The 13,428-nt window shown below is 36.8% G+C and overlaps 2 protein-coding genes across 9 annotated transcripts in view; both read left to right on the top strand.

The window, feature by feature from the left end:
- Positions 1-13,428, top strand: part of LOC126278005 (embryonic polarity protein dorsal-like) — a 100,804-nt gene that overhangs the window by 33,193 nt on the left and 54,183 nt on the right. For 7 of the 8 annotated variants that reach the window (XM_049977694.1, XM_049977699.1, XM_049977701.1 and 4 more), the window contains 2 exons: positions 1,336-1,566; positions 5,166-5,219. In XM_049977694.1, the coding sequence (XP_049833651.1) occupies positions 1,336-1,566; positions 5,166-5,219 (285 nt within the window). The remainder of the gene's footprint in view (positions 1-1,335; positions 1,567-5,165; positions 5,220-13,428) is intronic. The other variant, XM_049977702.1, reaches the window with a different exon arrangement.
- On the top strand, positions 1,573-4,048 carry LOC126278006 (embryonic polarity protein dorsal-like). Its single transcript, XM_049977703.1, has one exon. The coding sequence runs from the start codon at positions 1,662-1,664 to the stop codon at positions 2,793-2,795; it is 1,134 nt and encodes a 377-aa protein (XP_049833660.1). The 5' UTR covers positions 1,573-1,661; the 3' UTR covers positions 2,796-4,048.

The raw sequence follows: 13,428 nt of genomic DNA, 5'->3' as shown, positions 1-13,428 counted from the left end.
TTAATGTGTGAACATAATGTCTTTGTGTGTAGCTTTCTTTTGTAGAAATATGTTCAAACATAATAAAATGGAATTACAACAGCACTGTACATGGAGAAATTTGAATTACTACACGAGGAGAAAATACATACTAGTGGAGTGTGCGCTGATATGAAACTTCCGGGCAGATTGAAACTGTGTGTCAGACTGAGACTTGAATTCTGGACCTTTGCCTTTTGCAAGCAAGCACTCTACTGACGACCTATCCAAGCACAACTCATGACCTGTTCTCACAACATTACTTTCACCAATACCTTATCTCCTACCTTCCACACTTCACAGATAGTCTCCTGCGAAAATTGCAAAACTAGCCCTCCTGGAAGAAAGGATACTGTGGATACATGGCTTAGCTCCAACCTAGGGGATGTTTTTTGGAATGATATTTTCACTAAGCAGTGGAGCGTGTTCTGATATGAAACTTCCTGACCCGTGGAAACTGTGTGCTGGATGAAGACTCAAACTTAGGACCTTTGCCTTTCGTCGGCAAGTGCTCTGTCAGTGCACATTACCTTGCAGAGTGAAAATATCATTCTGGAAATATCTCCCAGGCTGTAGCTAAGCAATGTATCTGCAATATCCTTTCTTCCAGGAGTGCTAGTATTTCCAAGTTTCATAGGACAGCTTCTGTGAGGTATGGAAGGCAGGAGATGAGGTACTAGCAGAAGTAAAACTGTTAGGGCAGGTCGTAAGTCATTGTTGGATAGCTTGTCCACAAAAGATATAAGTGTCTAGTTCGAATCTCGGTCTGGCGCAAGGTTTTAATGTGCCAGAAGGTGTCAGATACTAGAATCATAACAAAATAATGATAAATAACAATTACAGATGATTAGGAGAATGAGGTATACAGTAAAAGAATGAAACAAATGAAAACTAAGCCACATAGAATTAACAGGAACAAACATTTGTTAATACGTTTGATATGTCAAATTATTTGTCAGTAAGCTTTGGATATGAAATTTTGCTCCTTTCTCAGTTGAGTCTGGATAACTCAATGAATCTAATATATTGTTGTTGTGTAAATGAAATTAGTAATGTCTTCAGTGTTTTTTCTGTCTGAGTGTTTTTATTTATTTATTTATTTATTTATTTTTCTTTTTTTTATGGAAGCCTATGTGTTTTAACAACTGGAACTGTAGCATATACAGTATACATTTGAAGTTTTTTATTATCATGTCAGTGTCATCTAAACGTACAGCAAATGTGTACAGGCAGCACAGGTGTAATTTATATTAAATATTGTTTACTGTGGGAATGTAATTAGAACATTTACCTCTATTTTTCTTTGTTTCTTTTCAGAGGATATCCAAGTACGTTTTTTTGAGGAGCAGGGTGGACAGGTTTTGTGGGAAGGATTTGGTGAGTTCCAGCCGACGCAAGTCCACAAGCAAGTTGCAATCTGCCTCCGAACACCACGTTACCGCACACTCGATGTTGACCGACCTGTACGTGCTCACATCCAGTTACGTCGGCCCAGTGATGGTGCTACATCCGAGCCCCTGCCCTTTGAATTGATACCTTTGGAATCAGGTAGGCCGTCATTCTGGGCTCTGCGCCGGTCCTTACGCCAGGGAAAAGCTGACTATAGAGTATTTTCAGACATTCTCTCTGCCAGTGCTAGTTTGATGACTGGTGGGAGCATTGCGGTATCCACAGTTCCTACAAATAATATTAGAACTGTGCCAAAACCAGCAAATACTGCCCTGTCTGTGCAGGCATCTACATCACCAGTTACCGTAGGCTCTGCTGTTGTTTCAGAAGAGTTGAAAATGCAACCTGAAGGTGAAAATACATTAAAGGAGGACAACAGTGATGGGGAAGTCACGGAGGCTAAGCCTGAAGCTGAGCAAGAAACAGAGACGAGTCGCTCACTTAAGGAACTTTTATCACAGGTAGCAGAACTTGATGAAATTTATTCTGACACGCGTGCTCGGTTGCTTATGCCATCTGGTGGTGACTCTGGACACCCTCCTGAGACAGTTACAGATGAACCCATGGAAGTGACAGAAGCAGAACTTGCAGCAGTAGTTGCTGCGACAGAAAACCTTCCTGAAGATGATACACAGACCTATTCGTCCCTGCAAATGGCTATGAAGAATCCCGTTGTAGACCTGCTAGAAGCAGATCGTGATCGATACGAAGACGTAGCTGCACCTGTTGTTCCTCCACTCATTTCTATTGCCCCTGTCCCTCCTCCACATGGAAAACGTGATGTACCACCACCAGTAACACCAGACGCAGGTTCTGAACGTCTGCCACCCCTGCCACCAAAACGTAGTAGGAAATCTCCACCGGGGCGCCCTGATCACCCACCACCACCACAGCTGCAGCAGCAGGTGCATGCATCTGTCCCACAAATACCTAGTTCTGCCTCTCCCCCTGCGTCACCTCCTCCAACAGACCAACCCCTACCAGCTGAACCTCGCTCAGCCAAGCCAACACTTTTCCAGAAGCTTTTCTCAAAAAAGAAAAACCGTAAAGATAGTACTGGTGGTAGGTCACGTGAAGGGTCTGCTCAACGGCAATCATCTCCTTCCCCTTCGCGACCTGAAGAGGATGTCATATTCATTCCCCTAACTGGGCAGCCTGAACTCACAGAAGCTGAGCATTATGCTCTGTACACTGACGTAGCGCCCCATGCCACTGCATCAGAATTCGATGAAATGTCTTTCTATTACAGCCCTGTGGAAGGTGGCCGTATTCTTACACAACAGCAGAGCCAGCCTCCAGAAGCTCGACCACGTGATATTTTTGCTTAATTGTGTTTCTGTTGTGGATGTGGACAGCTCATTTTTTTTGTTAATAAGCTCCTTGCCATTACATTAGTTGAAAATGTGGCATATTGTGTTCCCAATATAACTATTTTGTTGCACCGTTTCTGTATTTTTTTAGTTCCTAACTTCCCAGATTGTCAAGTTTTATTTTTCTGCTAGTCTTTCATTCCAGCAGATGGTCATAGTGTTAAACATTTGCTTTATTTTTATGAGTAGTGTTCCAAATATCTTGAATAATGACTTCCGAGATGGAAAACAACAGAAGTCACAACTTACCTTGAATATACATTTGGTGTATTATGCTGTACAGAAACTGGCACAGAACAATATACTGTGGTATATTAAATGAAACTTTTTGACAATTTTTGTGTTTAGCATCCAGGTGAATTCCTGGAACTAGATGTTGATCAGTGAAATAGAAACAGCACGGAGCCCTGATTTCTTTTTCAGTTGTTTGCTTTAACTTTACTCTCAAGGCAATAACTTTAAATTTCTTGTGGGTATGTGTCATGGACCTTTCCAATTTACATTATATTAAACATCATGATGCTTCCCTGCTAGAGGCGCCATATGTTATTGAAGCATTTTAAGATATTTGCTATTGTTGACATATGTTTTTACTTTGATTCTAAGCCTACTACCGAATTCCAGAAATTGGAGATTTTATTGTTTCTGGCAGGTGGAAATATGTTTCATAAGTACCTAAATTTGTACATGAATCAATATTGATGGACACACCTCCACATCCAGTCTTCAGGATTTTATTACCTTGCTAAATTAATTTCTATCAACAGAGCATTATTTAAAGTTAGCTGCTGCATAACTCATTTATCAGTGCCATTAAGCAGAAATTGATGGAAAAAGCAGTGGTGAGGGAATTTCTCTTGTTTCCATAAGAACTGTGTTACAGTGAGACATAAAGCTTTGCATACAGAGGTTTGAAAGATGGTATATGTATATTGAAGCCTATTTAGTCACATGAATTTTTGTTTACTTTTCCACAGAGAGTCTGTTAGGTTTTAGGTATAAAAATCCGTTCACACGCACATGTTTATCAGTGCTATTTTGCTATTTGGGAATTTGTCTTCCATGAAATAGTGCAAATGAAAAGTGAAGGGCTTCATAATATGTTTGTCATCTTGTAAGGCCTTTCTCAAAGGACTCCTTACATGATATTTAAGAGAAGAAAATGAAAATATTGTTTAAGAGAAAGTACTCTTTTCATTTCTGGCAGTGATATAAGCTTGTTGGTTATTTTAGATTTTATCCAAAACCAAGAAAGTGAGGTCCTAATCTCTGCATTTGTGGTAAAGAAAAGAATATCGAGCTCCAAGCGAACATGTTTCTTCAAAAATTTGCCCACATTAGTTCGCTGACTTCTGCTTTTGTCATAATAGAGAAATGTGACATTGTGCTCAAATCTCTAACATGTTTGATACATTAATGTAGATTGTTTACTGAGAAGAAAATTCTTTATTTTTTAAGTGATGTGATTTTGTAATGAAAATAACATTTTATACATTGTTGTTCACTTATGCATTTTAAGAGAAATTTTTAAAGCCATTGTAGTGCAGATTTTTAACAGTGTTAAGTACTTTTGTACTGTTCAACTGTGCCGATGCAATGCACACAGATTATAATAATTGCTCTGTAGTAATGTTAACAGTCACTTTTCCCTCTGTTGAGCATTTATTTGACTCGTTAGAGATTAATAACGACATTATTTTCCTGTTATGGCTATATTTGCCACAAGTAATTGTTTTTTATTTATTGTTGAGACAGAGTGTGATCTAGTCCCTTGAGGGTAGTTATTAGTGCAGATTTTTCATGTTCCACAACTAGATTTCCCGACATTTTCTCTGTGTGCATTACCTCAGCAGTACTCCTGTGTGGTCTTGTACATCGAGTGTTGTGTGGGCTTACAATTTAATATATTTATAAATGATGCTTTATGAGTCTCTACTGTTTTATACTCTTTTATGGCTTTTGTAAATAATTTTTATATAAAAGAAGGTAATTGTTGATGTGGTATGAGCACTGAGATTTTTTAAATTGCTGTTGAATGTTATTATTCATGCACTGTATTGTCATGATGATGATGATGATGATGATGATGATGATGATGATGATATCAGTGATAAGCACTGTAACTTCCTATCCTTGTTATCAGTATTAATTAGCAACCGACTTCTACTGTGAAAATATAGATAAATGAGAAGTGGAACCAAATTATCTCTGTTCGCTCAATATTGTTTTCATTTCAGTATGAAAAATTGAAGTTTATATTCAGTTGTATGGTTTATAGCCTTATGCTGTTTAGAATTATTTATTCATTATTTGACAATTTTTTTTTAGATCCAAAGAGAAAGAGGCCAAAAGAGATGCGTATACCTGAGGTGGAAAAGGCGAGTGAGTATTCAAAATTGAGTCTCTCTTTATCTGGGTTATGGGATTCCTCGCCTTCTCTGTTCCTCTCTGGTCTGTGCAATCTGCAGTCTAAACTCTGTGTGTTTTCCAACCCATCCTGAAATATTTGTTTTATAAAGTGCACATAGCACTTTGTGTAGCTCGGCTGGCAGCACGCTGGCAACATTGTCCTCCCCCCACCACATCATCATTTACAAAGTAATTTTAATCTGAGTATAATCATTAAATGGTGTGAAATTAGTAGTTAAAACAGTGAATTGTTGTACACTGTGATGAAGCCACTCACCCAGGTAAATTTGATAGACACTGACTGTTCACAGAAACTCATACACAAACATTCTAAAGAGTTATTCACAAAAATGTTTAGCATCAGTACTCTCAAAATGCTTGCTTAGGTATTTCAGCTTAGAATTTGCTTCATACCTTTTCTTTGATCAGCAGTTGTAAATTTCCTTTTGTTGTGAACCATTATTTGTACATAGTACTTTGGTGCACCTGTATACATACTAAATTCTGTTATGCTTAACTAACATTTATAATATAATTGCAGTACTCATGAATCATCATGTTGATGTACCCCATTTTTTAGGCCCATTGATGAAATTTTGTTATAAATTGCCAGTGCTGGTCCCTTAAAGTCTTGTATTTTTCAATATTTTCATTTGTTAATTCATGTAACTTTCCTTCATGTTGGTTTATCATTAGGATTCAGATGGGCATTCTGAAGCACATGTGAAGCATTGTCACATGTGAGTATCTGTGTTAGCTCACTCTGAGCTTTATCAAGTGAATGAGAAAGGCTGCCCTTCATATTGCACAGAAATATTCTGAACCGTATTAGATGAGTAGAAAGTATCACATTAAAAATATGAAAATTTTGTACATTTATTTGAGAGGGAATTTTAACAGCCTCATCATTGTGTCTGTCTATTAATTTCTATGTAAGCTTCCATTTATGTGAAACTAGACAGTACCTGGTTTGATACCCACACCCCCATGACTGAAAACGTGATCAGTAGCAGAATTTGGCCAGATTAACAGAATTCCAGACACTGTAAAACACTTTGATGGAGATCTGGCTGTTATATGAGGACATTAAGCTCAGTATCCTTTTATGCACTTCTCTAGAGATGTGGACTGTACGTTAATATAGAGTCGCACTCTCTGACTACCAGTTGTCCCATGCAAATCCATAATAATAAAGCACAACACTGCACTGTACAAGCATTCATCACAGTCATTTGCACTACACATTTACAGATATTTCAAAGGTAAAAAATATTCTCATCTGTTGTATTGTACTGTGAACTGAGCCTTATTTCATTTTGAGAAGGGAGTGGTATGGCACACATTTATGCAAAGTCATCCTATTGTTCCCCTATATGCCTATGTGTGTGCTGATTCATTATAATGGCAGCTTGCAAGTCACGTGTAATTTTTGCTATCTTTGCCATTAATTTAACATTTATTTTGAATTGTGAATACTGCCATTCTTCTTGTTCACACTGAAATCATATTTATTAATACATTTTTTTGTTATTGCTTATGAAAAAACATCAGCAATTTGACCTCATATTTTATGGAGGAAATAGCGCACGTGCTATTTTTTTTTTTTTTTTTCAACACAATACCATGTTTTTTCTTGAACGTGTATACCCACTCACCCAACAGATGCTTTCAACTTTTTGAGCACCAATTCTCTTATAGCTGAACATCCCACTGCTGTATATTAATGCTGTTGATTGTCATCTTTGTTTCTGAATGTGTGGTTAGATTTATCTAAACAGATTGTGTTGACCGTGGAAAGTTTTTGTTGTTGTGTCCCCTGGTTTTCAAGGTATCTACTCCAGATTAACAGATCACTTTTTTTATTTAACAATTTAAAGTTCCTCTCGATAATCGTGAAAGACAGATTCCTCTTCTTTCCACTATTCCAAAAGGCATTAGCTTATATCATATACTCTTCTTTATGGACAGGGGCAGAGTGGTGCCCAACAATATTACATCAAAGCAGGCTTCATTGCTTACTTCATCATTTTCACTTCCCTGTCCCATTGTACCAGTGATGCTGTTCAATGAATGTGACTGTGGTGAAAGTGCAGCCTCATTGCCATCATCTCCATCCTCTTAGTAAATAAACAGCAAACGTCTGTTCACTATTTTGTCCTGTATCCACCACATCTTCCTCTGTTAAGTTGCCTATGATTTCTGCAATGAAATTGAAAGGCATAAATATTAAAACAAATAAGCCTCGGAAGCTTTCATTTGCCTTGTATAAAAGGTAATCAAACAGCCACACATAATTATGCTTATCAATCACATTCATTCTTTGAAGTGTAACTTTTGCAGTTTGGCTGTCATTCGGCACTACTCCTGGAGGTGCTCCAATATCAGTTGCAGTTCACTGTCATTATAAATACAAAATCTTACCCACTCCACTCTACAGCAGCTCATGCTTGGGCATGAAGTGGGTGCAGTGGGGCAGAGTGAGTGAATACAAGTGGTATGCACATGTGTTTAAAAGCTGTAGTGTCAGAATATCATAACTGCATGCTATCGGAATAATGGCCCCGATTTTCATGCAGGATCAATTGTTGGGGCTTGATGTCTTGCACGTGTGCATCTTTCTCTTTAAAATATGAGGCTGAGTTGCTGATGTTTCCTTGTTAGTAGAACAATTTCCTATTTACGAAAGAAAAGCCAGAAACCATTAATGTTCTATAGTAACTAATGTTACTTACATGAGGAAGCCTAATAAACTGCAGTTTTTTTCATGTTATTTGTTGCACTATTTGTTTTATTAGTGGTAAAATTGTCTTTTCATACAGTACAGACTCACACATCTGGCATTTGTGTCCTTGGTGACTTTTATTTTATGGGCATTTAGCCATGGTCCAAGGCATATTTCTGTCCAATCTATGCTATAATGTACAGAGATAGAGAGGCCATGGAAATTCAAAATCACAAACTTCAACAGTAAAGAAAAAGATTTGAATTTAGACAAGCTTGGACCTTAGCACTAAATAAAGCAAACAACACAACTCTACCTAAAACATGCTCTATAACATATTGGCTCAACTCTGCAATCTTAGACAGCGGTCTGATTACATCACAAACAAATAAATAAACAGTTCAACTTACTGAGCTCGTTTGAGATTTTAACTGTTTTCTTAGTCATTATAGATTCTGCTGATATTTCCAACATTGCTGGATGTAGCATCAGGCAGAGAACTAGGCCTTGGACCATTATCTAATGTCCATAAAACAGAAATCACCGAAATTGTCTTGATTGCTTACAAGCAGTTGCTAAGCTACAGTGAACCAAGTACACTACACACTATTTGTAATATTGCAATAAACCATTGAGTTGCACAGAGCCACAGTTGTTTATCTGCATTTTGCATAGACCAATGGTGGTGGGCACTAACATGGAGCAGCTTAGCTTTCAAATCAAATCAGATGTGTTGGCAAATAGGACATGTGAAAAAATATTTGTTGTGTCACTGTGTTTACTTTCAAATGTTTCAGTCTACCACAGGTAGTACAGTTGTTTTTATGTGGCTGTTCTGTACACTGACTGTAACAATATATAATATTTGTACAAGGCCTGTGAAGGATTTAATATGCAAAACATATGAAACTGCACAGTACTTAACTTATAGTAATATTTGGATCGTGACAGATAAAGACATGTTATTCTTTATGCCAACAGATTTTGTTATTGTAGCAGGTGACTGGTTTACTACATATTCAGACTCTGTGGTAAAATTAACATTTTAAGTGCTGCAGGTTTACTAGGATAAAATTATTGCTTTAAAAACTTCCAGCTATATTAGTAACTTCAGATTTACATATATCTACACAGTGCATTATCTTTTGCTTGACTCACCTTTCTTAATCTTCTTTTCTATTTTTCCAAAATTGTCAGTTACAGAAAATTTAAGTACAAAAAGTAAAAAATTGTAAAACAGAGCTTTATGGCTAAATGAATGTGTTAATTGTAATTGTCTTTTCTGAAAATACATGTTGCCACAAGCACATTATTATGATATGGTGATTTTAAATGTGTGTTATGATGATATGGTGTTGGAAAAAAGCTGGGAAAGTTAAATGTTATTGTTTGGTTCAGTGGCTTCAGTGCATAAATGCTTTCTTGGTGTCTGTGGATGAGTAATGTGATTTTTTTGCACATTATTAAAAATCCTACTTTTCTATGGAAAATCTCTTATCTGACTTTTTATTTATTTCATTCCTCTATTTTCCTTATAAAGCTTTAATTTGAAATTATTTTCTGCTAAAGAATTAAAAAGATAGGAAAGTGTGAAGGTAATTTATGATCCTGAGTGTTAGAAATGTGGGACACATCTCATCAGCATTTCTCGTGGAAGAGGGGCAACAGAGAAAGCTAAAATTCTGGACTCAGCTATACACTGCATGCTGAGAAGCTCAGTGAAACGAGGGAGAGGAGCTTACTTAGGCGTATATTTACATTCACTGTTGTTATGTCCCGATTGCAGTGGGAGAAAAATTTCAATGAAGATCCCTTTCAGTTACAAGACAGCGTCTTTAGAAATAAGTAAATTTCACTTTGTTGCAATTATTATTGGCTGAGATAAATATAAACTGCAACAGCTATTTTATGGTGGAGAGTTTTGAAACTACATCAATATCTTGTTAGGACATATTCGCGAATTAGTAGCATCGTAGTGTCAAGACTTCATAAAGAGTTGTTAGCTTTGTGTGTTGTTTATACAACAATATTGATTTGTTATTCAGCAATATAACTATTGAAATACTGTGTGTGTTAGGTTGGTTTATCTTTTCTCTGCTTTCTGATAAATTGAAAAGTGCAAAGAATTAGTTAATGCTCTGTCAGCACCAAGACCATACAAACTGTACTTGAACTGCCTAAATGTTATTTCCCTGATGACCACAGAGAATACAGATAAAATAAATTGAATAATGGCTGTTTTGTTTAAAATTGTGCATTGTGTGGGGGTGTTTTTTAAGGCCACAGTAAATAGGAGATGACTGCAAAATCATAAAAGCGGTCTTATTGTTTATTGAAACTCCTTTGCAACTTATAATGTGTCACATGGGTATATTGTACGGGAAATTATTAGTTTCTGAGTTAAGGACTTCACCGAGTTCATGAAATAAGAAATTTTATGGCTACAAGACATATTAAACTCAAGGAATTCTAAAATAATGAGAGACAACAAGCATGTCTTGTCTCTAAGGATAAAAAAGAATGGAAATCCTTTTTGTTTTCTAAATTTGATTTATGATATTATTTGCTGGACTGTTGTACAGGAAACAGTGGCTAATATACTGTGTGCATTAAATGAATACTTTTCAGTTTATGGTGGAAGGGTTTCATTGCCCCCATTAAAATTAGCTATGTGGACAACCATGACAAGGACTTCAAAAATACAGAACGATCAGATTGGTAGAAAATTGAACTGTAGCGCTGTGTACATTCGAAAGAACCCATAGGAATAACAAAGTGCCTGCAGTATAGGTGGGTGTGAAGTGAACAAAATATTGAAATTAATGGGGCGGGGGGTGGGGTGGGGTGGGGGGTGGAGAGGAATAAAACAGTTATGTATTAATTAAGCTCCAGCAGTTGTTTTCCTGTTATAGAGTCAGGACACTGAACAAAATTTTAGTCAGACTGTTTTAAGAGTTCACTGTCACTTTTGAGCAATGGAGATGTGAAGAACTGGTGTCAGGCTGTCATGTGACGTCCCACCGCTGACGAAAGTTGTGGTTGTGAACTGATTTGTATGTGCCAGTCAATAATATGAAATCAGTGCAGTTAGATATGTTGATGTGGAAATTCAGTAGAATTGCAGAAATGAGCTATCATGTTTGGATGTTTCAGTGACCACAGTTTGAATGAGGTTGCCTGAACTGCTGGTGTATCGAAGTGGACTAACTAATGTGTGTGCAAGGAATAGCATACCACTTGCAATAACGTAACACAGTGTAAGCACAGAGACCATAAAAAGATTATAACCGACAGTAACTGGAAATGAGTGTCACACTTTGTCAATGACAGTTGGTTTCAAACAAGAAATTGCTGCTGCTCATGAATGCTGGTCTGTCTCAACCAGTTTAAAAACAAACATTGTAAAGGAGACTGCATGCGCCAAATGTTTGGTGTAAGATATCTCCCAAAAGGCCATTGCTTACAGTGACACACACAGCTGCATGTCTTCAGTAGAACAAGACAGAAACTGGATAGTAGCTGACTGGAGACATCTAAAATAGTCTGACAAGTCACAGTTCTTTCAAATGAGGCTAGTCTTCGAGTGTACTGAAAGTCCAATGAAGTGTTAAACGCGCAGTTTTTGAAGTTGTAGTTTAGGCTGACGATTGTTCTGTGATGTTCTGGGGGCGTTTTTCATACCGCAAATTAGACCCTCTCGTTCAGGTTACTGTGCACTTGGACTGACATATGTATACGTTTACATTTTTGCTGACCGAGTGTTGCCCTTTCTTCTATATGTTCATGAGAAGATTGCTGTGGACAGTTCCATTTTCCGAGATGACAACAGGCATGTTCACTGGGCTGCACACGTGTGTTCCCACTTTGACGAAACACTCGGGTATCTTATTGCACCTATGCTGGCTGCTACATCACCCAGTCCCCCGTAGAACAGTATGGAACAGTGAGTGAAACATAGCCGTCAACTTAACCACGTTTTATTGCCTTTAGCGTCCAATCATCAGTGAGTGGTTTCAGCTGTATATGTCATACCTGAATAAAGTTATAGACTATCTTCCTCACTGAAGTGAGGCCATTATCAAGCCTAGATTGGTAGGCTACACAGTATTCGCGTGACCAATCCTTGACATGACTAATTTTTTGTCCAGTGTGCTTGTTTATATGTCTGTTAGTGAACTGTAATTAATTTTTCAAACTTTCCTTCTTTTACATTTGGTGAAGGGGGCATCTTCAAGTTGCTTTATTGGTTTTAGTGTATTGTATTTTCATTTGGCTTCTATATCTTAAGTATTCATCTGCCAGTAAGAATGAAAGTTTAGAGTTTTTTCAGAAGATAGATAGGCTCCATCACAAAGGAATGGAGAAAGACAGACCTTACAAAAACTTATTTCAGTGCGTACAGCTGATAAAGTCTGGACAGCTTAGAGAAATGGCAAAACTACTACTTTGTTAATATGGAAAACAGCTCCAGCTTCAAGGATGCTGAGGTACATATTGTGTATGAATCTTTGTTGGGGCATGAAGGCATGAAATGTTAACATATTTTGAGTGCTTGTGCTTTTGGCTACTGCTTTAAATGCCAGCTCATGTACAAATTGCTATTATAAGTAACTTATTTGTTGTAAATATTTCATGCATGATAGCATAAGTATATCATCTGTATTTAACTTATTCATGTAGATACTAAAGTTTAGTTGATTGTTGAATAACACTTTTAAGCAGAATCTTATTTTTTGGTATACGATTAGAGGTTTCATTTTGCTTGATATTTATGACCATGTGATTAGTGTTGTGGAATTTTTATGTAGTTTTTTTTAATTACATGTTTAATTAGCCACTATTTTCAGTATTCATTGTGCTGATAGCATTTTCCTCTTTCTTTATCTTTAATTTTGAGTTTGCATGTCTTTCAACATATTTAATAATATAGATTGTATTTCTGGTTTATACAGTGTGTTGTTAAATGGTTTGTATTATGTGTCAGATTTTAGTTTTCTGTGTGTAACATTTTCATACAATCTATTTGGAAATTGATGCTGTTCCCTTAAACTGTAATGAAAAGACAACAAACAAAAATACTCACTGGATCAGTAGTCATACTTATCTCATGAAGTGACAATTTTAGTTAGGTTCTATGTAGATTTATGTTACATTATCTCAAGTTAATATGCAAAACAAAACATTTAACTGTCTTAAAATTATAGTTCCATTAACTAGTACACAGAGAGTACTAAGCTGGTAACCTGCATTTCCAGTAGGATTACACAGTATTCTGTAATAAGTGAATAGACAGCAAAAATAAAAATTACAAAACGGACCAAAAGGAGCTGATGTGAACAAGAGAGAGGACAGTAGAGTCAATGAATAAAGTGAGCATTGTTAATGTCCAAGATTGACATTGCCTTAGGAATGCTGGAGAAAATACTGGCTGAGGCTTTGTGTTGAGGGAATGAAGTTTGA

This window comes from Schistocerca gregaria, chromosome 6 (assembly GCF_023897955.1).
Source record: "Schistocerca gregaria isolate iqSchGreg1 chromosome 6, iqSchGreg1.2, whole genome shotgun sequence".
NCBI lineage: Eukaryota > Metazoa > Arthropoda > Insecta > Orthoptera > Acrididae > Schistocerca > Schistocerca gregaria.
Note: the sequence above shows the minus strand (reverse complement) of the source record. Positions and strands in the feature narration are given on the sequence as shown.